The sequence below is a fragment of the Petaurus breviceps genome, unplaced genomic scaffold, assembly GCF_028583685.1.
Source record: "Petaurus breviceps papuanus isolate PSGF00001 unplaced genomic scaffold, PetGlider_PUasm1.0 91023, whole genome shotgun sequence".
Lineage (NCBI taxonomy): Eukaryota > Metazoa > Chordata > Mammalia > Diprotodontia > Petauridae > Petaurus > Petaurus breviceps.
Genome location: NW_027187398.1, coordinates 7,349,132 through 7,374,278, shown reverse-complemented (window position 1 = coordinate 7,374,278; position 25,147 = coordinate 7,349,132). Strand labels below are relative to the sequence as shown.

Sequence of the window (25,147 nt, the reverse complement as noted above, 5' to 3'; positions counted from 1 at the left end):
CAATCTATATTTCAATCAATGCTTAACATAGTTAACAAGCTTATTGGTATATGAAGCCAGGTCTTACTATCTCCAAAGCCCAGCACCATTGCCACTCTTTTACTTAGGAGAGATAATTACAGACCCCGAGGTGGAGCGGGTTTGAATGGGAGGTTAGGATACTGTTGGTAAGTCAGCCTCCTTCACCTCCATCTGCCCAGACTGAGTGGCCTACTGGCGCTAGCCGAAACAGAGCCTCGAGCTCCGAGCCTCGCACGCAGGCTGAAGGCTCACGAGGGAAGGGAGAGAGCGCGAGGACACGCCCCTCAGGCCCCGCCCCTCTCCTCCCTGCACGCGAGCTGGGCGGGAATCTGTGGAAGAGGGGCGGTGCCTAAGCCTTGGAGAGTGGAAGGGCAGGGCTGGAGGACCTCGGAGGTGTGGGGTGATTTACCCCCGCGCTGTCTATGGGTTAGTCCGTCCATTCGCTGCCGTCGCCCTCCTAGATCTCGAAACAAACGAGTGCTCGCCCGCGTCAAGGGCGATTTTCGAGGACGCAGTGAGCCGGGCCCCGTCCCGAACCGTCTGGGGGCTCCCAAGAACAGCAGGCTCGCGGGGCGGGGACGGGAGCGGAGGAAATCTTGGGGGCCGCGGACTGCAGGAAGAGGAGCTCGGGGAACTGGGACGCCGACTCCTGGCCCCGCCTCGAACCCCGGCCAGTCGCGCAGCGCGCGCGGGGACCCTTCGCGTTTTCCGCACGGACGGACGGCCGAGCCGCAGCCACTCTGCAGGTCTCCCCGCCCTCCGAACCTCCCGTCGTGGGAAAGCCGCCTGCGTCGCCTTTCCCAGTCTCCCCCGGGACCGGCCTAGCCGGACTCGCCCCCCGTTGCTTCGCCGCCCCGGGGAATGTGTGTGTCTCCGGCGCCGGGCGTCTCTCGGTGTCTGGGCTTTGCCTCCTTGATCGCCGGCTCGGGCTTCGGAGGGGCCACGACGCTCCCCTGCCGGGCGCCCTCCATGGCAGCCAAGTGGTTCAAGGAGTTGCCCCTGACGTTGAAGACGGTGTCGGAGCGGGCTAAGCCCGGCGGCGGCGGAGGCGGTGGCGGCGGAGGGGGCACGGGAGGAGGGGGCGGCCTGGCCAGCAAACTACGCAAGAACTCCGAAGCTGGCGGCCCCGGGCTGCCCCCGCCGTCCGGCAAGAGCCGCAAGAACTCGGCCGCCGATCTGGGCAGCTGCAAGGCGGTCGGCTCCGGCCCCGCCAAGGACAGTCGGCTGTCCCGCGACAGCATCCAAGGGATACTCCAGGCGGCCGCCGGCAAGAGCCGCAAGAACTCCCGCGCCGCAGCCGCAACTTCAGCCTCTCCGGAGGAGGAGCAGCCCCGCGGCTCGGTCAAGAGCACCGGCTGCAGCACCTACATCAACCGGCTCATCAAGGTGGACACCCAGGAGAAGAACGGGAAAAGCTATTCCAGCTCCAGCTCTAGCGCCTGCTCCAGCACTTCCTCTTCCCCCTCCTCACTGGGACCTGAACTGGAAAAGGGCAAGGGGGTCAAGCAGCAAGACACGGTAAGGAGGAGTCCTCTTCCCTTCCGTTAAAATCATTCTTTCCTTCCCCCACCCCAGTAAATCTACGTTTCCCACCCACCTACCCCCATCAAGCCAACTCTTCCCCTTTAATCCAAACCCTTCCTCCCATTAAGCCAACCCTTCCCTCACATCAAACCAAGTCTTCTTTCCATCAAGACAGCCTTTTTTTCCCCATCAAGACAACGTTTACCCCTATCAAGCCAATCTTCCTACTCCCCATCAAGTCAACCTTTCCCCCATCACTTCAACCTTTCCCCCATCACTTCAACCCTTCCCTCCATCAAACCAACCCTTCCCTCCATCAAACCAGCTCTTCCTCCCATCAAAGCAACCCTTCTCTTCCATCAAGACAGCTCTTTCCCCCATCAAATCAACCCAATCCCATCAAGCCAACCCTTTTCTGAATCAAATTGCCCCTTTCCCCCATCAAGCCAATATTTTGCCCCATTCATCCAACTCTTACCCAGTGAAACCATCGTCTCCCCAACAAGCCAACCTTTACCCCGCCATCAAACCAATCCCTTTCCTTATCAAGCCAACCCTTCCTTCCATCAAGCCAATCTTTTCCCCCATCAAATCACCCCCTCCACACACACACACACACACACACACACCCCAACCCCCATTAAACCCTTTGGACATACTGCCAAATTTGGATGACGGTAGGAGCCTAAAATCCATATAGCCTTGGAACATTTCTTGGGTCTTCTTGTTCCCCTGCAACCTCATACCTATGTCACTTTTAGGGATTTGAGCCCTTTAAAAAAAAATCTCATATTCATTATAGTCAAGGAAAGGTAAAAACTGGGAACCTCTAAGAGGTGTTTGGATCATTGGTGACATTGTCTTATTTTTTTTTTTTAAGCAATTGGGGTTAAGTAACTTGCTCAAGGTTACCCGGCCAGTTATTTCTGGGTGTGGTGCTGAGTGTCTGAGCCCCAGATTCGATCTCCAGGTCGTCCCAACACTGGAACTGGTGCTCTTACTCGCTGAGCCACCTGGCCGCCCAACATTGTCTTATTCTCAATGTTCAGAAGCTTCACCTTGCCATGTAGTATTATCATTTTGCTGGTAGTTCAAAGCTCTGTTTAAATAGGACTCTGCTATTTTGTCAGTCTTGTCTGCCTGCTGAAGGGTGCTGTTAATCTTGTGATTTTGTGTGGGGAGTTTATAGGCAAAACTTTGATAAAATTTATTAAGGCTCAATTTAGTTGTCTTTGCTAGTATTGGAATCCCTTTTCTTCTCTACAGCTAATGTTTGAAAAGGGGTGTAGATCATAGGTTTAGAGCTGAAAGGAAGTTGAGTGCAAACCCACCCTCTTCATTTTACAGATGAAGAAACTGAGGCTCAGAGTAGTTCACCTATCTCAGTAGTTCCCTATATCAGGCTACTTTTTGTTTCTCTCAGTTTTCAAAGGTTAAGATTAGAAAGAGCAAAGATATTTCCTGGTCCTCATTATTACATCCCAGCCTAGATTCTGTCCAAAATTAAAGGGCAGTGAAAGTGAGGGATAAAATATTTAGAATATTGTGCTAACAAACAATCTTGCATTTTCCTTTTATTGGGTACACTGTCTTTATAGGGGAAGAGATTCCTGGGTTGAAGGGGAGTCTGAACAGGAGTAAATTTTTAACAGTCTCAGTTAACAGTCCCTTTGAACATTCTGCCTAATTGGATGATAAGAGCCTATAACATGATGTCTATACAGCTTTGGAACATTTCTTGTTTATTCTTGTCTTATTTAACTTTTACATTATTTAGTGTTTTACAATAATATGATTTGTCCTTCTAACTAAAATATAAGGTCCTCAAGGGCAAAGACTGCATAGCATGGTTTTTTTCTCTTTTGCTGTGCCTAGCACAAGTCTACACATATAATTTGATTGGCAGTTGATAAAGATTTGTTGAATGAAGGAAGTAATGTTACTGACACACATTTTCAATCTTTACATATAGCTGCTAGGTATCTGCAGCTTAAATAGCTGCTCTTAACCTACCCTGTCTGAGTCCTTTCAGAGGACTTGCTCATTTCCCCTTTTTTGCCTTCCCTCTTTTCATTCACATGGTGTAAGATCTCACCCTTAATGCTCTCCCTCCTCACCCTCTGCTTCTCACAGTCATACACTGTGCACAGTGACAAACACAACTAAAGTCCTTCCTTTTGAAACCTTCCAGTCTGATGTATCTGTTCTCTGAACTCATCCTACCAATAGAACCACATGATGCCATCTAATTCTTCTATTTCTTGTTTTAGTACTGCCTTTTAAACTGTATTTTAAGTTCCTTGACAGCAGAGACCATGTCTTACATGTTGCTCTCACAGCTCCCTACCAGTGCAGGATGCCTGCAGGGAGGCATTCAGTAAGTATTTGGTTTTTGATAGATTGTAGTTGATAAGCTCAGTTAATTAAGGAGGCCGTAGTAATGGGGTTAATCGTCATGCGGATATGCTATTAAGGTTTTTGGTTGGTTTGTTTGTTTGTTTTCTATTCCAAGTCCCCAGACCTTGGACTTTATGTAGCAAATGTTTTCTTGGGGTTGGAGAGGATATGCAAGAGTGGATAGAGTAGTGCAACATCAGTCAGCTAGCATTTATTAAGCGCCTACTGTGTGTGCTAATAATTGTGCTAAAACATTTATTAGAAAAAGTGCAACCGATTGTACTTCTTGCTGAGATGAGACTGTGGTATTCCTCATGCATATCAAAGCAACATCCACTACGTCTGTAATCAGTTGCACATTGATGGTGATTCTGAGTTACTGAAGCTAGTTATTTGGGTACAATTAGTACTTAGGCACTTTAGAATCCTTAACTTTTCTTTTTACAGGTGATTATTTTAGAAGACTATGCTGATCCCTATGATGCCAAGCGTACGAAAGGTCAGAGGGATGCAGAAAGAGTAGGGGAGAACGATGGCTACATGGAACCATACGATGCACAGCAGATGATAACAGGTTTGTGGAAAAATTGCTTGTTAAATGTGGACATAAACCTACTATTTTATACATTTCACCCTTTCAAGCAGAAAGCAGCTTGATGTAGTGGGTAGCCCACCTCAGAACCTGACATACCCAGGCTATGTGATGCTGAGCAAGTTAACCTCCCAGGAGCCCAGACAGCTCTAAGACTGAGGTGTCAGGATAGTTGCCAGTCTGCATTGTTTCAGGGTGTTTCCTCAGTAGGAGGTGCCAGTGTCATCATGAACCACAAAATAGCTCATAGTATTTTTTAACTAATATGCCTTTCTCTGATACCTACTCTCTCAAGTTCTTTTAGAGTAGGTATTAGGGAGGAAATAAAGTGATATAACGAAATCCATATTAGATAGGAGGAGGGCTTGGGCTTTGTTGGAAGACCAGAGCTTACTACCTCCTGAGGTAATCTATTTCATTTTTGTATAGTTCCAAATTGTTAGTTCTTCCTAATATCAAGCCCAAATTTTCCCCTCTTGTAGCTTCTGCCCATTATCCATAGTTCTTCCATCTGGGACTCAGCAAAGAAAGCTTAATCCCTCTTCCACGTGACATCCTTTAAACATACTTGAAGATTGCTATCATGTTTTACTCTTCACCTCCACCCCCACCCTCACCCCTCCATCAAGTCTTCTCAAGGCTAAAACATCCCCAGTTCTTTAAATAGATCCTCATGTGAAATGATTTCACCATCCTGGCATATCCTTCCCTGGATGCTCTCCAGTGTATTAGAGTCCTCCTTAACAACATGGCATACAGAACTGACCCCAAAACTCCAAATACTGTTTTTTATTTGACCTATGAAAGTAAAGATGTGAATAATTTTTATGCTCCAAAACATTTAAAATAGCTATTTAAAAGAATAGGAAATTTTGAGACTAAAAGATAGCATGATGTAGCTGTCTTCAGAGTTCCAGAAATAAATCACCTTTAAATTTAGATGCTGCATTTTAAATAGTTTACATCAGCCCTGGTCAACCAGGGCAGAGTCAAGTCAACAGCAAGTGATTATTACCCTGCTATGTCCCAAACACAGTGCTGAACACTGAGAATGCAAAGTAAGGTAAAAGACAGATCCTGCCCTCAAGGAGCTTACAGTCTAATGGGAAAGACAACATGCAAATAATTGTGTACAAACCAGATATATGCAGGATTAATTGGAGATAATCACAGAGGGAAGGCTGAGTATAAGGGACTCATGACCTCCTTAGTCCTGGACATTGATTCTTTTTGAGATTAGAACAGAAGTCCCTTCATAACTTCATGTTTCTGTAAGGACCTTGTAGTTTCCAGAGTTAGAGATATTTTCAACGGTCTTTCAGTCTATTTCAATTCAATCCGCTCTGGCCTCTAGGCAAGATTACTACTTCTATGAATTAAAATGAGTGAAAAAGGGAATCCTTACCACTAAGGTTACTATATCTATTTCCTGAATCCCTTATTTTCCTAGCTAAGCTGATGGATATCAGTGAGTCACAAGTGTTCATTAAGGAAATAATACATTGTTTTAAATAATAGCTTGAAATTATATAGACGCGATATGATCCTGTTATTTTGCTGGGAAAAAAAACTTCCTTGAACTGTCTAATTTGACAAAGCTTGAAATTTTTGTAATGTATCTTAAATGTAATGGTATGACTTAAATTCATTTTTTAATTACAGAATCTTAATTTAAAAATGATTTATTTCTAGAATTATAAAGTCAGCAGAATCATGCTTTTATTTTGTACCAAACTTTATTTTAATTGTATTTATTTTATATCGTTATGAGCTTAAATTATTCACGTCTTTTACTTAGGTACTTTCATAGAGCAAATAAAAAAACAATACTTCCTTCAGTTAATTTTATGTACTAACTTTTATTCAAACTTTGTGGCTTAAGATACACAGACATCCAGTATATGAGTGCTGACTCAAGGGATTTTTTTTGTTGGGTTCCCCCCCCCTCCCCTTGAGTGTCATGAGTTTCATGCCTGGGAAAGGAATAATTGGTCACACATTAAAGACTTTGTTTCTACTGTTTTTAAAACAAATTGAAAAGCTGTCAAGCTACAGGAACATAAGCAGAGTCTCAGAACAGTGGAACACAAGGATAACTTCAGCACTCTGATACAGTCAGGGCAGGCTTCAGAAATGAAAATGAACTAGAACAGGAAAGCAGTGCTTCTGTTTCCTGCTGCTCTGCTGGATGGAGATAAGGAGTTGGATTCAGGGTGTAACCTGGCCAGGCTTTGACCCTAAGGGTCACTGGATTGTGACCCCTGGTGAAATCCTTCAATGAAAGGAAGTGAAAAATGAACTGAGTCACAGTAAAAAAAAAAAAATTTTAATTAGGTGGTTGGAGGAGGGGAATGAAAAGGATAAAGTAAAACAATTAAAAGGGATGTAAAATTTCAAAAAAGGAGTTTCCCCCAAGAATCTATGCTGAATTCCTGTTTTGAGTTTCCGTTCTCTTTTTGTTTTCATATTTTTTGTTCTCTTCCTCTTTAGATGAAATAAATCATTTTGTCTCTAGAGTTCCTTTTAAGTGGTTGTGAAAAACATACCCATGAAGTTGACTTGTATTTTTCTTGTGAATGTTGTAATCTTAATGTCCTGGGCTTACAAAGGAAGTTACAGATCGATTGATCCTGCCAAATTTGTGAAATTTGCTATTTAAATAAAACTGTCAGTAGTTCCTTCTTTCCCATGGGGTAAAATGCAAACTGATTTGCCTGGTTCAGGGTCTTCCACAATCTACTTCCACCTTACTCTTCTAACTCATGTTTTACATAGTACTATTCTTCACTTACCTCATATTCTAGGGAAACTGGGCTATGTGTTAATTTTCTGCCTTCATGCTTAGAATGGACTCCTTCCATACCTTTCTTCCTTTTAAAACACCTTCTTCTTCAAGGCCCAGCTCAAATGTCCTCTTCTCCAGAAAGCCTTCATGTATTTCTCTATCTCCACTTCTCCTTCCCCAGTAGAAAGCAGTCTCTTTCTCCTCACATTTCTCCCATGCACTTTGAATGAACCTTTCCTTTATATTTATCATATCCTTCCTTATATAATATTTATGTGCACACCTTTTTACCCTTGTTAGTATGTAAGCTTGAAGCTAGGGATGATTGGGAGGGAGCCAAGGCAGAATCTTTATTTCTAATTTCTTCTAAGTAGTCAGCACTTAATAAAATGTGAATTCTGTTTAAAATCTAAAACTTCAACTACCTCATTTTCAGCGATCTATAATAAAGCAACAGTCTATATACTTTTCTTTTAACCTTTTAAAAGCCATTGATGCCTAGTAAGTGGGTTTTAGTTGCCTCCCTTGATACCTAATACATATACATCCCCTTCTCTATCAGCATAGTGGAAGTGCCTTGATTTAGCCACCCATGGGCTGCACAGCTGGGCAGAATAACAGGAAGTGAGTGAGCTGAACAGAAGCTGGAAATAAGTGATTTGCTGCCGGGTTTTTTCCTTTTTTTTTTTTTTTGTTCTGCTTAGTTATGGTTTAATGGCACCATAGAGTTATTTAAGTGTTTAAAAATAACACCATTTCTTTATAAAGTAGCACAGTTCTTGGTGGGGGACACTACCCTATTGGGCTTCTGAGTTACCCTTCAGTCTCTTTTCTTGATCTATAAAGTCAAAAGTATAAACCTGCTTTTTAGCTATAATACCTGGTATGAAAGCACCTCCCTTTATATTACCTACAACATGATGAGATTGGACTTGAACTGGGATCCTTTAGTCTTTCTCAAGCCTTGTAACAACCCTATGTGGTAAGAAGGAAACTTAGGCATGGGAGTGGGGTGGCAGGAGTAGGCATTTCTTGACCTGGGTCAAGTAGTTATTTAATAGGAAAGCTGAGACTAGAACCCAGACCCTCCAGGAATTTTTAAAGCAAGCAGGAATATGAACTTCTTTTAGAAGAGAGGTTATGAAGAAGGAAGTAGTAACATAAACCATTTTCCTCAGAAAAATGTACGCAATAAAAATTGTGAACATTTAGCATTGTTTGTCTTTAGTCCAGAGCTGCCAGATTAACATCAAAGATCCTTAAAAGAGACCTTAGAGGTAATCTGGCTCCAATTTCCCTCCCTATATGAGGATTTCTCATAACATCTAGGGTTATTTTCTGGTTTTGTCTTCTAGTGTAAACACATTTAGGTTTTTTAAAGGTGCTCATGGGAGAGGGAGGGAGACAGTTATGGTTCTTTTGATTTTTCACCATTTCCCTTGTAAACCTCAAACTTTGGGGTTTACAACTCTGCATTCTGATTTTTGTTCCACATATAAGCATAAACTTAGACCTTTTTTTCTGGAAAGAAAATTCTTGTGTAGTTTGAATACTTCTAAAAATTTGTTCCAAATATGAAAATGTGTCCCAGTGTCTTTGAATAGAGCTAATATAAGAAACAGCTCATGGAGATGATGTGGTGGTCAGAGGACCTTTGATCAAATCTTCTCCTCCCCACCTCCATCCCAGTACCATATTACACATAAAAGCTTGATTTCTTTAAATGGTAGAAGATGACTTGAAGTATCATGTTTTGAAATTCTTCAACTTTGATTTTTGTAAGCTGAGAGTTTGAATTAAACTCTTAAATTTACAGTACAGTTAAAATAGGGCCCAATTTGTCTATCAAAAAATCCTTAATCATTAAAGGTCCCTGTATTAAAGGAATCACAGACTAAAACTAAATTGCTTAAGTTAGGGGTGGGGGAAAGTCCTCCATGTTCTTCCAGTTATCAAAAATGTAAATATGTGTGGAGTACAATCTACAAGGCTAGAATTAGTTATTGAGAAGAAATAAAATTTTTTTTAGCATATTTCATATCTTGCTCCATCCAGTAGCACATTTTAATTGTTACAAGGTCAGCCCTTGGTTTCAGCCCTTTGCTGCAAATGAGGTGTTTATCTACAGTTAGTTAACTGCTTTCTGTTGTCTGCTGTTGTACATGGCTTGTATCGGACAGCCTGGGTGTAGCTTCCTTTCTCCATTTCCTCCTTCTCAGTCTTGTTTCCTCTCAGAGCCCGCTCTGCACGTCAGGGACTATTCTCCCTACAGGAAGGATCCGTTTGCAACCATGTGATTGTTTCTGTTACTATGGCGCCTCAGGTTCAGGACAAGCCAGGTGCTGAAATGAACTCTGAAGTCATTGAACTTGAGGGGGTGGAGGGAGCCTATGTGTAAGTCTTGCTTTTTTCCTAATTAAACATTGTTTAAAGACCTAATAAAACTTTGCATATCTTTTACCCAATCTAAGGACTTTCAGAGGAAGGAGAGCTTTTCTTTCCTTTCCTTTTGTGTATGGGTTGGACTAGATGGCCACTGAGGTCCCTTCCAGCTCTCAAATTCTATGATTCAATCATCAGACCTAGTACACAACTCAGTTATTTCAACTCTTCTCTCTCAGAAATCTATAAATATTCTTTCAGAAAAAGTAGAAAGACATTTAACATGGACACTTACATTATATAGACCACGGGCACTTAAAGTACCATTAGTGCTGTAATGTTTTAGTATAAAATGTTGAGCATCATCATAAAAATTGCTCCATATAAGGCAATTTCTGCTTTATTCTTATCTACCCAAGTATATTTCTCCTGATCATAAGTATAGACAAACTCCTTTTCCTCTTAGTTTAAAAGAGACAGGGTTGAAGTGAGATATGGAAGAGCAGGGAATTATATCAACCGATATAATGTGGCTGGATTTTAAGAATGAATTAAATGTGTATTCTGTTAACCTATCCTTTCCTGTTTTCTTGTGTTTTATGTTCATTTTTGTTTTTATTTTTTATTTGTGATTCCTTTGGAAAAAACTACTACTTTGTTTTGACCAAGCTAAAAGGAAAGGTGTTTTTGGTTTTTTATTAAACCTTGAACAGAAGAAATAAAGAAAGCTCCAGCCCCAGAGCCCAGGAGTAGCTGGGATAGAGAGTATGTGTGAGACCCAAAAATAACAGTTAAAGCTGCATATCAACATTGACCCCCATTCATTGTAAACAGATTCTAGGTTGAATTTTCTGTTCCCCAAGTTTGAGTAACTCTTCCCCCCTTTAATCTGGTTTTATTTCTCTTCTGTTCTTTCCTAGGCTGTAGCATTGTTAGTGACTCTAAAATTTAAGTAATCAGTCTTCTTCCCAGGTCATCCTCTCATGTGCATTCTTTACAAAAAGACTTTCCTCCCTCTGGTTATTCTCCATGATTAGAAGACATCATTTCTATCCCACAGAAACAAATTCTTCCTGCTGTTTGCAGTTTCTTCCACACTGGCTCTTCTACATCTGGCTTGTCTCATTTTGTTCTCTAACATGGAGCAGACAGTTTAAGGCTGAAGTGGAGCCAGATCAGACTGCACGGTGAGAGTAGGTATGTGGCAGTGTGCCCTGGAGCTGCTGCTCCATTTGGCGACATTGCTTCACACTGGGCTTTACTTTGGGATCTGTAGATTTCTGTGATCTTTTCCAGCCTAATGTTTATACGTCATAGGATTTATATAGCAAATAGAGGAAGGAAGGAGTAGATGTTTTCCTTGTCTTGCTCCAATAGTTGCTGTCACTGTTGGTGCTACTGGCAGAGAATCAGAGCTGTTGAAACATAACTCCAAGCTTACATACCAGCTTTGACTGGGTAGATAAGACAGAAAGATGGGTAGATGCTTAAGTTTCATGGATATTATAATAGCATGCCCCCTTCCAGGGAACTGTGGTGCTCCATGCATGTTTTCATTAATATATATATATGCATATATATATATATACTTTTCAGAGATAAGGCGAAGAGGTTCTAAAGACCCCTTGGTGAAGGCTATTCAACTGCTTGACAGCCCCTGTGAGTCAGGGGAAAATGGCATTAAATCAGAGACTTTGGCTAAAAGACTGAGTTCCAAAGAACTTCTGGGCAAACCCCCGCAGCTATATGATACTCCTTATGAACCTGGAGAAGCAGGACCCAAACCAGATGTACAGATGGGCACCATACAAGAAAGGAAGATGCGTTCCCTAGACAGCAGGCTTCCTGAAAATGATGAGCGACCAGCCACAGAGTATGAACAGCCATGGGAATGGAAAAAAGAGCAGATAGTGAAAGCTTTGTCAGGTAAGAGGAAATCACTGAAACAGGTGATACCATTTCACCCAAATTACACATTGCATAAAACATCTGGGCTTGCCTTTTACTTAGTAATGCTTTAGTCAACATTCATTCAACAAGCCTTTGTGAAATGCCTACAGCTTGCCAGCCAGTGTTTTGCACCAAGGAGGCAAAGACTAAGCAGTCCTGCCTTCAAGGAGCTTCCTGCTGAGGAAATAGCATGTACACAGTATGTGATGTGCAACATATATCCAAAGAGATCAAAGGGAATGTAGGGGGAGGAGCAGAAGAAGCAAAGGGAATCAGAACAGGTTTTCTGTAGAAGATGGACCATGAGCTAAGCTTTGAAGGAAGCTGGGGGTTCTGTAAGATAAGGGTGAGGAGGGAGTACATGGAGACAGGAGATGGACTGTTGGGTGTAGGGAACAACAAGTTAGGCTGGAATATTGAGTGTGTGAAGGAGAGTATGGGTCATGTATACCTATAGCAGTGAACTGGGACAGATTGTGAAGAGCTTTAAAAGACAAACCATAGTTTTTACCTTATTCTAGAGGAGAGAGGAAGCCACTGAAGCTTCATAAGCAGAGGAGGGATGTGATCCATTCTGCATTTTAGGAATACCAATTTGGTGGCAGTGCAGAGGATGAATCAGAGAGGGAAAAGACCAGAGGCAGTTAGAGGGATGGTCTGAACTGGGGTGGTGGCCATATGAGAGGAAAGAAGGGGTGGACATCAGATATGTTGTGGAAGTAGTATCAGTAACTCTTTACAACTGATTGGTTGGGAAGAGTAAAGAGTAAAGAATGGCGCTGGGTAGTAAACCTGGTTTATGGGAAGGATAATATTGCCCTCAGCAGAAATAAAAAAGTTAAGAGGATTTGGGAAAAGAGATAAATTCTGTTTTGTACCCATTGTTTGAGATATCGAAGGGACATTCAGTTGGTAATATGCAGCTGGAACTTAAGAGAAAGGTCAGGGATGGAGATCCAAATCTGAGTCATCTTTTTAGAGATGGTAGTGAACCCATGGCAGCTGATGAGATTCCTCAGAGAGAGTAAAGAGAAGGGAAAAAGACTCAACACAACCTGTCTGATCAAGGGGATCACACTTGCTTTTCAGTCAGTTTGATACCTCCATTGTAAAGACTCCTGAATTATAAAGAAATGAAATTTGGGGTTTTTTCCTTCATTGTTTAGGGAAATGGTCTAAAGTTGTTCTCCTTTATATTTATATAATACACTTATTTCTTCTCCAAGTGATATCTTATTAGATGTTTAGAATCATTCAAAAGAACTATTAAAATATTGTCTCAGGTCTGTCTTAAGTTGGTGCTTTGTTTGTTTTTGCTGCTAAGCCTATTGATTACATACAAGATTGCTTAGATGACTTAGGATCATAGCTCTAGATTTGGAATGGACCTTCAAAACTAATGTAGCCTTTTCATTTTATAGATGAGGAAACTGAGGCCTGTTTGGGACTTTTGTATGTGTATTCTGGATCATACTTGGAGATAATCCACAGATCTGTTTTGTAAAGTAGTATTCTTTACAATATTGAATAAAATGGGATATACACAAAATAGTTATTTAAGGACTAAGTGAACATTGTTTCTCTCTCTCACTTTAATATTTTAAAGGAATCAGATATTAAACTGTCTTTACATATATATGTATATACAGTCATCCCTTGACATCAGGGATACAGGATCCTCACAAATTTGAAAAAGCCAAAATAACTCTAGGCCCCACCCCAAACTTTTATTTTTAATAATTTAATTTTAATAAATTTAATAATAAATAATTATTTAATAATAATTCTGTTAAGATCTGTTTTGTAAAATAGTATTCTTTATAATATTGAATAAAATGGGATATACACAAAATAGTCTTTTAAGGACTAAGAACATTGTATCTCTCTCACGTTAATATTTTAAAGGAATCAGATATTAAACTGACTTTACATATATACATACATACAGTCATCCCTTAACATCAGGGGCACAGGATCCTCACAAATGTGAAAAAGCCAAAATAACTCTAGGCCTCACCCCAAACTTTTATTTTTAATAATTCTGATCGTTATTTGTTTAACACAAAAAAACAAGTAAAACACACTGCATCCATTTTAAAAAGTTGCAGTTTCTAAGCAAGAGAGATTAGTATCTCACACACTATGCAGTTTTCACAGTCACTGGTATAGTGAGCAAGATACAGTGGTCACTGAGGGAGAAAATCACATGACTGAGTGTGGATGATAGAGAGACAAAGAGGAGGGGTTCACAAAGTGAGAGTGTTAGCCTATAGTTCTTTAGCACATTGAAACTTTTAACAGAATTTAACTGTTTATAACAAATTTATTTATGCATATTTATGATAGTAAAAAAATAAATTAATAACTTGTATTTATGCATTTGTGACTTACTAATTTCTTTTAGTTTTCCTTACATATGGACATCATCTGTGATTTTCCCCAGTACAGCACAAATCTCCAAAAATTCCTATTTAATTATCAATGACCAACCCACAAATAATCAAAACTATGAATGTGACACCCATCAATGTCAAGGGATGACTGCATGAATATATATTTGTATAAACTGATAGTGGGAGAGTCTATATTAGTGTCAGAAATCAAACTTCCAGTGCCTAAATCTGGTTTCTGTTAATTTCTGCTATCTACATTTGAATGCCTTCAGGCTGTTTTTCCTCAGACAGTTAATTAAAATGGCTCTAGTTATGATCTAAATTATAATCTAGATTTATTTTAGTGTAGGTAATATATTTAGCAGCTTATCCTTTAATCTATTTCATCTTTCTGGTTACTTAGGACTTTAGGATTATAGATCTAAAACTGTCACCTTTGAGATTATCAAGTCCCACTCCCTCATTTTATGCACCTGAGGAGACTGAGGCTTACAGAACCTAAGTGACCTGCCCAGGGCTATACAGGTAGTAAATGTCAGAGATGGGACTTGAGCCCAGGCCCTTTAATTCCAGAGCCAGGCCTTTGACCTTTGTACTATGCTCAGAAGCTTAAAGTTGATTGGTCTGGGATTATTGAACACATATTATCAGGTCCCTGGGTAGCTAGATGGCTTGGCGGATAGAGGACTGGGCCTGGAGTTCAAATTCCACCTCAGACACTTACTAACTGTGTGACCCTGGGTAAGTCACTTAACCAAATTTGTTTCAGTTTCCTCATCTGTAAAATGAGCTTGAAAAAGAAATGGAAAACCACACTAATATCTCTGCCAAGAAAATTCCAAATGGGGTCATAAAGAGGCAGGCACAACTGAAATGATTGAACAACAGCAAAATTAGGTGCCTGTTTGTCTTTATACATGCTTCAAATTTATCTAGCCATAATACCAAAGCATATATGAGATTAAAGAAAATAATTGCTGCATTCAATATTTTTTAAAAATATCTATGCTGTCTTCATTTATCCCTGTCATCTTCCATTTGCTAGGAATTTTTAATTTAAAAAAATGCCACAACTTTCCAGAAAAGCATTATTTTTAGTGGACATGTACTTTGCTGGCACAATCTCACTACATTCCCTTTTAGTCTGGAATGTGCAAAAGTAGGAGTCTGAGTAAATGTGATAAAAGTGTTTGGTCACAACTAATATTCTAAAACTTCCTTCTGGTAGTGGATGGCTTACTGGGAAGTAGCATCATATATGATGATACTAGCAGTATAATGGAATATCAGAGATTTCGGGGTACTCAGATACACCAACATATTTTTCTGCTCTCTGCAGTTTTTGTTGAAGGAAAAAAATACTTCTTTCCTGATCTGAGTCAGGATAAGCATTTTTTTCTTGAAGCCTTACATAGACCACTACAATGACAAGTCTGATATTAAATGGAGCCTTCCTTCCAGTCCAGTTTGAGGGATCGGAGAGACCTTCCATCAAGGAAGAAACAGTGCGACATCACCATAGACAGAAGAGCTGGACCCAGAAGATCCTGAAACCAGCACTTTCTGATCACAGTGAAGGGGAGAGAGTGGACCCAGCTATTTGCCTGGAAAAGCAGCCGTAAGTCTTACCCTTTCTTTGATTGCCATTGGGACTGATGTAGAATATTCATAGGATTGTGGGTTTAGAGCCAGAAGGACCTCACGAGCCTATCTAGTCCAAGACCTTCATTTTACAGATGAGAAAACTGAGGCCCAAAGACCTTAAGACTTGCCCACAGGCATGCAGGTATCAAGTAGCAGAGCTGTGTCTGACCCCAGGTCCACTGATACCAAGTCCAACATTCTTTCTGCTACTACATCAGGCTGTCTCCTGCAGAAATGAAAAACTTGGAGACAAATGATTATTCCGTCATCAAGACAGGATCTGGACCTGTGGTTTCATTGGTATGGTTTTGTTGGGAACTTCCTTCTACCAAGGTCGGTCAACACATTCTATGTAATTTGTAATCTTAGATGTTACTTGAAGAACTGGGAAGTTAAATGACTTGCCCAGGGTCACACTGCTAATATGTGTCCAAGGTAAAACTCTAACCCAGGTCTTTCTGGCTCTGAGGCTGGTACTTTCAGCCAGCAGTTCTCAAAGAGTGATTCCTGGATCCTTGGTTCCAACTACATATCTGTGTGAGGCTCAGTTTTCTTCATATACATTAACTAAAGCATATTTGGGGGCTGCCAAGATAAAGCACTGGATAGAGCACTGGGCCTAAAGTCAGAAAGACCTGAGTTCAAATTCAGCCTCAGAGACACTTGTTAGCTGTGTGACTGGGCAAGTTGCTTAATCTCTGTTTGCCTCAGTTTCCTCATCAGTAAAATAGAGCTTATAATAACCTCTACCTCCCAGTGTTGTTGTGAAGCAAGTGACATAATAATTGTACAGTGTTTAGCACAGTGCCTGGCACATGGCAATCACTATATAAATTTTAACTATGGATATGTGTCAGTATTGACTACAAAGGCAGATGCAAGAATCTAGCTGTCTTTTTATTAAATCAGACATCAAATAGATTTTCAAATATATGTAAAACAATGCCTCTTACAGTGTTTTTTGTTTTGGAAAATATTTTTCATAAAAACATTATTTTTGTTACCATGTAACAGATTTATTGTTAATTTTTAAGCAAAGGTGAGTTAATAACTAAATATTTTAAATGTACCCATTTTAATTTTTAATGTGGCAAATATTGATAGATGTAACTCATATTAAAAAAGTTATTCTTGGTCCTCAATAATATAAAATTGTAAAGAGGTCCAGTCCTGAGGTCAGAAAGAGGACTGCTTCTCTCTGTACTATATTTCTTATATATATTAGTTATTCCTAACAGTATAAGTAGCAATTGTTTCTGTTCTGGCCAAAAACCTTGAGGGTCTTCCACTCCCAGGTTGATTTTTTTTTTTCTGAGTAGGCAAAATAGACCATCTTTTGCCTCATTTCTTACCTAGTCTTAAAATCACTGAATGGGTGTTGCCTCAGACAAACTGAGACCTGGGAAAGACCTTAACTTAAAAAGACTAAGGTCTCCCACCGCATCCAGGGCCATCACCAGTCATCCTGACCTATGTCTTGCCACTAGACTCAGATGACCCTGGAGTAGAAAGTGGGGCTGATAACCTTGTATGACCCTACTTCACTTAAATCCAAATCACTTGCAAGTCAAGACATCACTCCTGATGTCGCTGGTCCTCTTCAAGATTAAAGGATAAACAACAACAGATTACATGTAGATAATGAACCTTGTATTGACATGGCTGCTATGAATTTTCTGTCTTAAGGTGGGAGTTGTACACACTGACTTTATTCATTTGACTTGAACCTTGAACATATTATACAGAGTGAAAATTGTATTTTTCAACAGTACCTGAACTTGTTGTTCTGATAGACTTTGTGATATAGAATTATCCTAATTGCCTTTTGATATAGTTTAAAATAGGAAAGAGGATCTACTATAAATGATTAAAGGTACCAAATACATTGTATAAACCAGGAATGAATTTTGAAGTCTCCAGACTTTGAGTTTTAACACGGTTCTACCTCCATCCTTACATTAGTTGGTATCACGGAGCCATCACCCGGGCAGAAGCAGAGAGTCGGCTCCAGCCCTGTAAAGAAGCCAGTTACCTAGTGCGCAACAGTGAGTCTGGGAACAGTAGATACTCTATTGCACTAAAGTAAGTACCTCTATGCCCCATCAGACTGCTGAGAGAGAAAATGAGAAATAGGCCAAAGAAAGTCTTAGATGGAATAAGGTTAAAAAGAAGCATTTCTTTTTGAAAGGAATGTCATGGAATCATAGAATTGGAGCTTTAAGGAACCTTCAAGCACAACCCCCTCACTTTAAAGATGAGGGAACTCTGGCCCAGAGAGGTTATTGTACTTGCCCAAAGACACAGAGGGAGTCGATGTCAGAGGCAGGATTTTGAACCTGGGTCCTTTAATTCTTCAGATCCTGGGTTTTTTTTTCCCCCTGTGTCACACCAGGACTAAATCATTCATGACGGATTTAACAGACTCTTAGGACCACATATTGGAGGCAGGAGGAGGGGGGACTTAACCAGAAAAAATTAAAAGTAAAGGTCCATTAAAATGGTCACAATAGACCTTTTAAACTCGGAGTGGTTTGATTCAAATACCTCAGTGGCAGAAGAGTGCCTTGTAATGTCAAGTAACTGCCCATGATAAGATATAAGATAATCTAATGGTTTCTCTGTGGGAATAATTTTTAGAAAAGAGAATTGACTGGTTTACTTTCTCTTGACCAGTCAAGAATGGTTTTTGAACATGTTTTTGATCATTCTGTGTCCCCTTCTCCATCTGTGCAATATTAATTATTTTTAAAATAATTCAAAGAAATTTTATTGATGCCTTTTTTTTTTTTTAAAGCAATCGGGGTTAAGTAACTTGCTCAAGGTTACACGGCCAGTTATTTCTGGGTGTGGTGCTAAGTGTCTGAGCCCGGATTCAATCCCCAGGTCATCCCAACACTGGAGCCGGTGCTCTTACTCACTGAGCCACCTGGCCACCCCTAAAGCAATTGGGGTTAAGCAGCTTGCTCAAGGTTACATGGCCAGGTGTTTCTGGGTGGGTGCTAAGTGTCTGAGCCCGGGATTCAATCCCCCAGGTCATCCCAATACTGGGGCCGGTGCTCTTACTCGCTGTGCTCCCTGGCAGCCCCTGATGCCTCTTTTTTTATGTCATCTTTTTTCTGGATATAATGTCGTTTTCCTCCAACCCCCTAAATTAACAAAAAACAAACGAGGCAAAAGTGAAGTGAGCACAACAGACAGTGTCTCTCTAGCCTCCTCTTTACTGAGTCCTAAAGAGGAAGGGATGTTTCATAATCTGTGTTCTGAGACCACTATTATAGTTCCTTAGGAGGCCAGCCTTCTTTTAAATGTTCACATCTGCATTTGTGTGGTTCTTGTGTGGCTTGCTTACTTTATGCACACACATTTCCCCATCTTTCTCTAAATTCCATCTTTATAATTGATGGCTCAATAATAATCTATTCGTTAGGATTTTTCAGACCAGCCTTGTCTCCCCTCCTTTGGGGATGATGGCTGAATAAAAATAAGCTCTCGTTTGTAATAAAGATCCTTTGTGTCCTCTTGTACTCTGGAGTACTTTGCCCGGCTGCATTTTGTACTCTGGGCTTTGAGAATGCTGCCCCGGTTGCCGCAGGGCTGACGGGAGCTTTCCTGTGAGTGTCTTACAATGGAGAGGAGAGGAGAAGATGGCCAGCCTCTCACTCTCCACTGCCCCAACTGTACACAAAGACGTGTTTATGCCTCAGCCCCATGGAGTCTGGGTGTTCCCCGGCAGTCCTTGTCTCCAAGGCTAGTTCAATGGCGCTATATTGGAGGATCATTGTCGGGAGTACTAACTGCATTTCCTTCCTGAGGAAGCAGAGCCCCTGTAGCTGAAACAATCAGACCAGAGGGGGGAAAAAGGGGCTGGGTGTCGTAGCAATATTGCTCATAAAACTGAAATGGCCAACAAATATACAATGCCAGGAATAGCCCTGCTCTGCTCCTGAAACAGGCACTTTCTGGGTTAGCTTGAGCTTTCTTTGCCAGCTCGAATGGTCTGAGCCAACAGGCTGTATCTGAGCAAAACAAACTTACTTAAAACAAGGAATGGCTTTTCCAGACATGGAAAAAAATTTATTTGGATTCATACTTTATTTTGTTGTTGCTGCTGAAGGAAATAGGGTGGACTTTTTTTTTTTTTAACCTGAGTCTGGGTGCTTTAAGCAGTCTGGAAAGATTAATGATGGGATGACATTGATAATTTGTATAAAAGGCTTTAGTCTAGTTAGCATCTATAACCTTTTTGTAGTGAAAACATAGCTCCCAATGACGAAACAAGTTTAGCAGGGGATTGGGAAACCTCCAGTGCTTTGCTTGAGTGTAGGATCTCGAGAGCATTTCTATTTGATAGAACAGTAGAAGGAGGGCCAGGAGAGCCTGTTGGACTTCTGAGTAGCTGACCAGAGCGGTCTTTGCTGAGGAGGGTCCCTCTAAGCCTTGCTCATTCATGTCTACTCTGGCTTGTGTCTTGTTACAGGACCAGTCAAGGATGTGTTCACATTATCGTGGCCCAGACTAAAGACAACAAGTATACCCTAGATCAAATAAGTGCTGTGTTTGACAGCATCCCAGAGGTGGTGCATTACTATTCCAACGAGAAGTTACCTTTCAAGGGAGCAGAACACATGACCCTCCTGTACCCTGTCCACAGCAGACTCCACTGACTCCACCAGTGAAAGCCTGGGGCACCTGTCTCCCCTGACCACAGCGGCACAAACTCAGCCCTCAGGTGGGCTGGACTTTTTCTCAATTATTGGTGTCTATTTCTACAGGAATTTTCAAGGGGGTGAAAGTCTTCATTTTTAAAAGAATAAATTATTTGCCCCAAATCCAGTTCTCAGCACCCACTTTCTTCACTGAAGAGGAGAGCAGTGAGAAATGAGAGTAAGTTCTTTGCCATTGTCCAGGTGTCTATAAACACTTCCTCAAAAAGGATAAGCAAAGACTCCAGCAAAAAAGCAATATCTGCCTTGTTTCAATCTCAGCTGAAGAAAGGCACCCATTGCCAACCAAAGTACCCAGTTTCTAAAACATCACTTTGTTGTGTAGCCCTTCTGCACTTTGGGGAGAAACCAGCCAGAAAAGGACACAGGGTACTTGAGTTCGTCCATCACCATGGGATGGATCTTTAGGAATGGAGAAACAATGCAAAATGGGAATTGGCCAGTAATCCTGGAAAAGAGGTTTTCTGATAGGTTGTCATTCAAGGAGAACTCCTTGAATGTTTGACAATAGGTTTCTTTGGTGCTTAGCATCCCATTCCCCTCTAACTTCTACTAATGGAGTGTTTGCTCAAGAATGTGTTTTCAAACCTGGCACCTGTCACATGTGTGTATAACTGAGGAAGGAGGTGGGAATCACCCCAGGTCTTAATTGTTCTTGTAATTAAACATTATTGGCATTGTTCTGAAATTGTAAAGTAAAATAAGCAGCAAAGGACTTATTACTGATGAAAAATTTTTAAAAAATTCTAAATAGCCAAATATTATTTAAAAAATGGATAATTGGTGAGTCTTTGCCTCACTGGGGGGAAAACCTATAGCTATGGGACCTTTGTGACTTGGACAAGTCAGCTAGATTTGCTTTATCAACGTAGTATTTTGGGATTTAACGGTATAAGCTAAATTGCTTTGAGATTTTTGTGTGTGTGGTTCTTTTTTTTAAAGTTTGACACTCTTTGTCTACCAGACTGAATTGTAGTCTATCTGCTATGGTATTTTAAAATAATTGTGTGTGTGTGTGTGTGTTTAACCTCATAACAGGTTTTCTATAAATTTTATTTCTCATGCTTTTAAATAAAGGCTTTTGTATTATCTTTATAATAAGCCATAAACTTAAATTGCAAATTTATTTACTGTGAGGAAAACATGGGGATAACAGACTTACTGTGAGAAGAATAATATTATGGTAAGAGGCTCTATAATTAAAGCTGAGCAGCTGTTTCTGTATCGTGGGGTTTACAGTTTATTCCTAAAAATGGCCTAGGTGCCTGCAAAAAGATCCAATAAAAAGTTAATTTTTATGGTGTGGGGATTTTTTTTGTCTGTTTGAAAGGTCAGAAAAATGTTAATTTGTATACAGTTTGAGGTAGGAGCATCTCTACAATCAGCAGTTATCTTGTTTCTGTTGTGTTAACATTTCACTTCATATACAAATTTTGGCCAAAGGAGCTGGGGGGGGGGGAGGCGAATGTGTGTGTGTGTGACACGCACGAGCGCTTACAGCCCCCGGGTTTTAAAATTCTGAAAGAATCTTTTTGATAATACTTGTTTATGTTGGTAATCTTATAACTTTTTTTTTAAGCATAGGTTATATAACCTTTAAACTGGGCTTATTTTTAAGGCCTCCACAGGTCAGTTACATTATGTTCCATTTTATCTAAGACTTTATTTTGTAGTTATTCCATAAATGGGATCTAATGAAATGTCCTAATTTTAACAAATGCCAAAACATTTATTAAAGTTTACTTTGTGCACTAAATGACTTAAAAACTTGGCAGTACCAGCTACTGTGATGAATACTAAAGTAACATTTTAAGGCTTAAATGACAAATAAATCAGGTATATAGCTAAGCACTTATATTCCCAGGACTGTGTTTTTACTGGACTTTTTATTCACTGTGGTGTTCAGTTGTTTTTGTCATGTCCGACTCTGTGACTCCATTTGGGGTTTTCTTGGCAAAGATACTAGAGTGATTTGCCATTTCATTGTGATGCCTATGTAATTCACTACATTTATTTATAAAAAGCCCTGAAGGAAAAATGAGTTATGTTCTTCTAAAAAGTGATTGTGCTATCTCCAGTGACTGACAAGAGAGGAGTCTATGGAAGATGGTAACAAACCAGAAAGAGTAAATTGGGGGATAGGAGTTAAGCTGTTCTTTAGATTGTGACAAAAGCCTGAGAATTCACAGCTGGGGTGGTGACACAAAGTACCATATGTTCTAAAAACAATTAGGCACAGCAGGGTGTCACCTAATGGCTTCCTTGTTAAGCTGCCTAGGCCAGCTGATCTAAAGCTTTATAAAAACTAGATATTTATTGTGAGTTGGGAACATTGATGGGTTTGATCAGTTTGTCTCAACAGCAAGCATCTTATAGTTCCATTCATGTGAATTAAATTATTTCCAGTAGGGGAAACAATTTTGGGTGTTATGAGGAGACAGCATTGTCATTTAGAACATCCATCTTAGTGTTTTTAGAGATCAGCCAGACTCACTTTCTCTTTTTGTGATTGAGGAAAACGAGACTGAGAGACACTGACGGATCATACCTCTAGTTAGTAGCATAATTACAACTAAAATCCCAGAAGTGGAACAAAAATCCCACTTTCCTGGCACATCTCTGCATTTCCTTACACCCAGGTGTCTCTAGGATTTGTATACAATATGCACTAATTATATTTTATGTCTCTTCTTCCTCACTTACAAATACTTAGGTCAGTTGTTTTAAAAGGACAACTTTCTAAGAAACCTGGAAAGCTGTTAGATATTTACAAGCACTATTTTAAAAGTTAAGATAGGGAATCATGGAAAATTTTAATATAGGTGAACAATAAAAACAAAATATGGTTATGTGCCTACTCTAAGGGCACCTCCCCCCTTCTTTTTTTCATAGCAATTCTAAACAAATGTTTCTTAAGAATAGGATTTCTGGAGAACAACCTCATTCCTAATTGTTTAAATTCTTCTGCTTTAGCAAGCAACAGTTCATTTAACTGTCTCTTTGAGTGGGAGATAGGAGAGAAAGGCATGTAATCTGTAACTCTCACCAAATTATTTTTAATCTTTAACAGGGAGATAGAAAGTTCTGGTTTTATTTTATGTGTTCATTAATATGCTGTTAGCTGTCCGTCTTGAGAAAGAGTCCATCTAATTTGAGGATTGAGGGTTTGAGAGGGGTTTTGTTAAGTTTTAGAATTTCAGAAGACTAATTAAGAGGTTGTAAAGTTAAGGTCTTTTTCCATGTGTTTTGGAGAGTGTTTTTTATGCATTCATTAGGCCACTCTTTTAATACAGGTTCCTTTAAGTGCCTTCTGCCAACAAAAAGGATGGCCATTTTTTTTCCCTCATTCTAATTAAGAATGTTTTTAGTTTCTACTTCTTCCCACCATCCCCAGGGTAATTTTGGCTTTTGACTAAATTTCAGACACTGTTAGTCCCCTGTTCCACATCTTGTTGTTTAATTTACCTTATGATTTCCTGTAGCTGCAGTGACCATATGCTCCAGATTTCCTGAAACTATTCCAGTTTCAAGGGGGGGAAAAGTACACTTTTAATGAGATTTTGCAAAAAATATATCCTTTGTCAAATGCTGTGTCTCAGTTTTTGGTTGGGGAAAATTTGATCACCAGTGTCTTTTTAATGTCATGATATCTGAGGGACCATATTCTTTGATTATTACAAATCATTACCGTAGCTGCTAATGGTTCAGGCATCTGGTCTTCACCAATACATGATATCACTGAATCTATTGGCTAAGTTTAAAAATCTGGCCTGCAATTTTCTTTGGAACCTCCAACATTATAAAGTAAAGAGTTAGGCTAACACTACCATCTCATGGAAATGAGAGCAAACTGCAGTGGGAAAATTGGTGTGTTGGCCTAATTCTTATGGCTGACTGTCTGAACAAAGTGCTATTCAGAAGAGATAATATTAATCCCCTTCATTGTTTCCTAATGAATTACTGAAACCCTCTCTGTGGGAGAAAAGACTTGACCTGGTGCTGATTACTGTAGCCACCTTGAAATACCCTTCCCTCTAAAAGGAGATTTGCATCCTAATAAACCTCTTTCCATTTCAACCAGGATTCCTGGGACACTATAGTGCTCATCGTTGTTTAGGCTTGTATAGCTTGTTTTTTGTAGTTCTATTTTAAATGAAAGTGCTGGTGATTATCAGATAATTGGGGCAGATGTCTAATTTTGCCAGAATTCTTAATTGTTCAGCTGTTTTTGTAAGGGGAACTTTGACATTTTAAAATATCGGTTTATATATATATATATAAATATATATATATATATATATATATATATAAATATATATAGGTTTAGCTTACTTTTTTTTAAAGAATGTATTTTAACCAACTGCCTATCTTATTAATTTTTAAGTATTTATAAAACAAATATTTTGTACCAATTTCTGAATGTATTGTGCTAGCCAACATAGGCTACACATCCCCCTGAACACTGTTTACCCTGAAATGTAACTTAAATAAATGTCATGTCCAACAAATCATAATCTTTGGCTTATTTCATTCAATTATTTTTTTAATTAGTTTTTATTGATCTTTTGTTTCTTGCATAATCATGGTTTTTTCCAGTATTCCTCCCCTTCCCTCTCCTAGAAAACTATCCCCTATAGCAAATAGTATTTTTTAAGGCAAAAAAGGAAAAAAATATAGTGGAAAATACTGGCACAACTGCTCAATTTCATTGAAAAAGTTCACTTTACCTCAGTTC

The 25,147-nt window shown here is 40.0% G+C and overlaps 1 protein-coding gene across 1 annotated transcript; it reads left to right on the top strand.

Moving 5' to 3' along the window:
* Positions 1 to 882: 882 nt before the first annotated feature.
* SHE (Src homology 2 domain containing E) lies at positions 883 to 24,920 on the top strand. Its single transcript, XM_069078204.1, has 6 exons — positions 883 to 1,539; positions 4,390 to 4,516; positions 11,298 to 11,627; positions 15,506 to 15,662; positions 17,651 to 17,770; positions 20,166 to 24,920. Exons 1-6 carry the CDS (start codon positions 883 to 885, stop codon positions 20,350 to 20,352), a joined length of 1,578 nt encoding a protein of 525 aa, XP_068934305.1. The 3' UTR covers positions 20,353 to 24,920.
* The last annotated feature ends 227 nt before the right edge of the window (positions 24,921 to 25,147 follow it).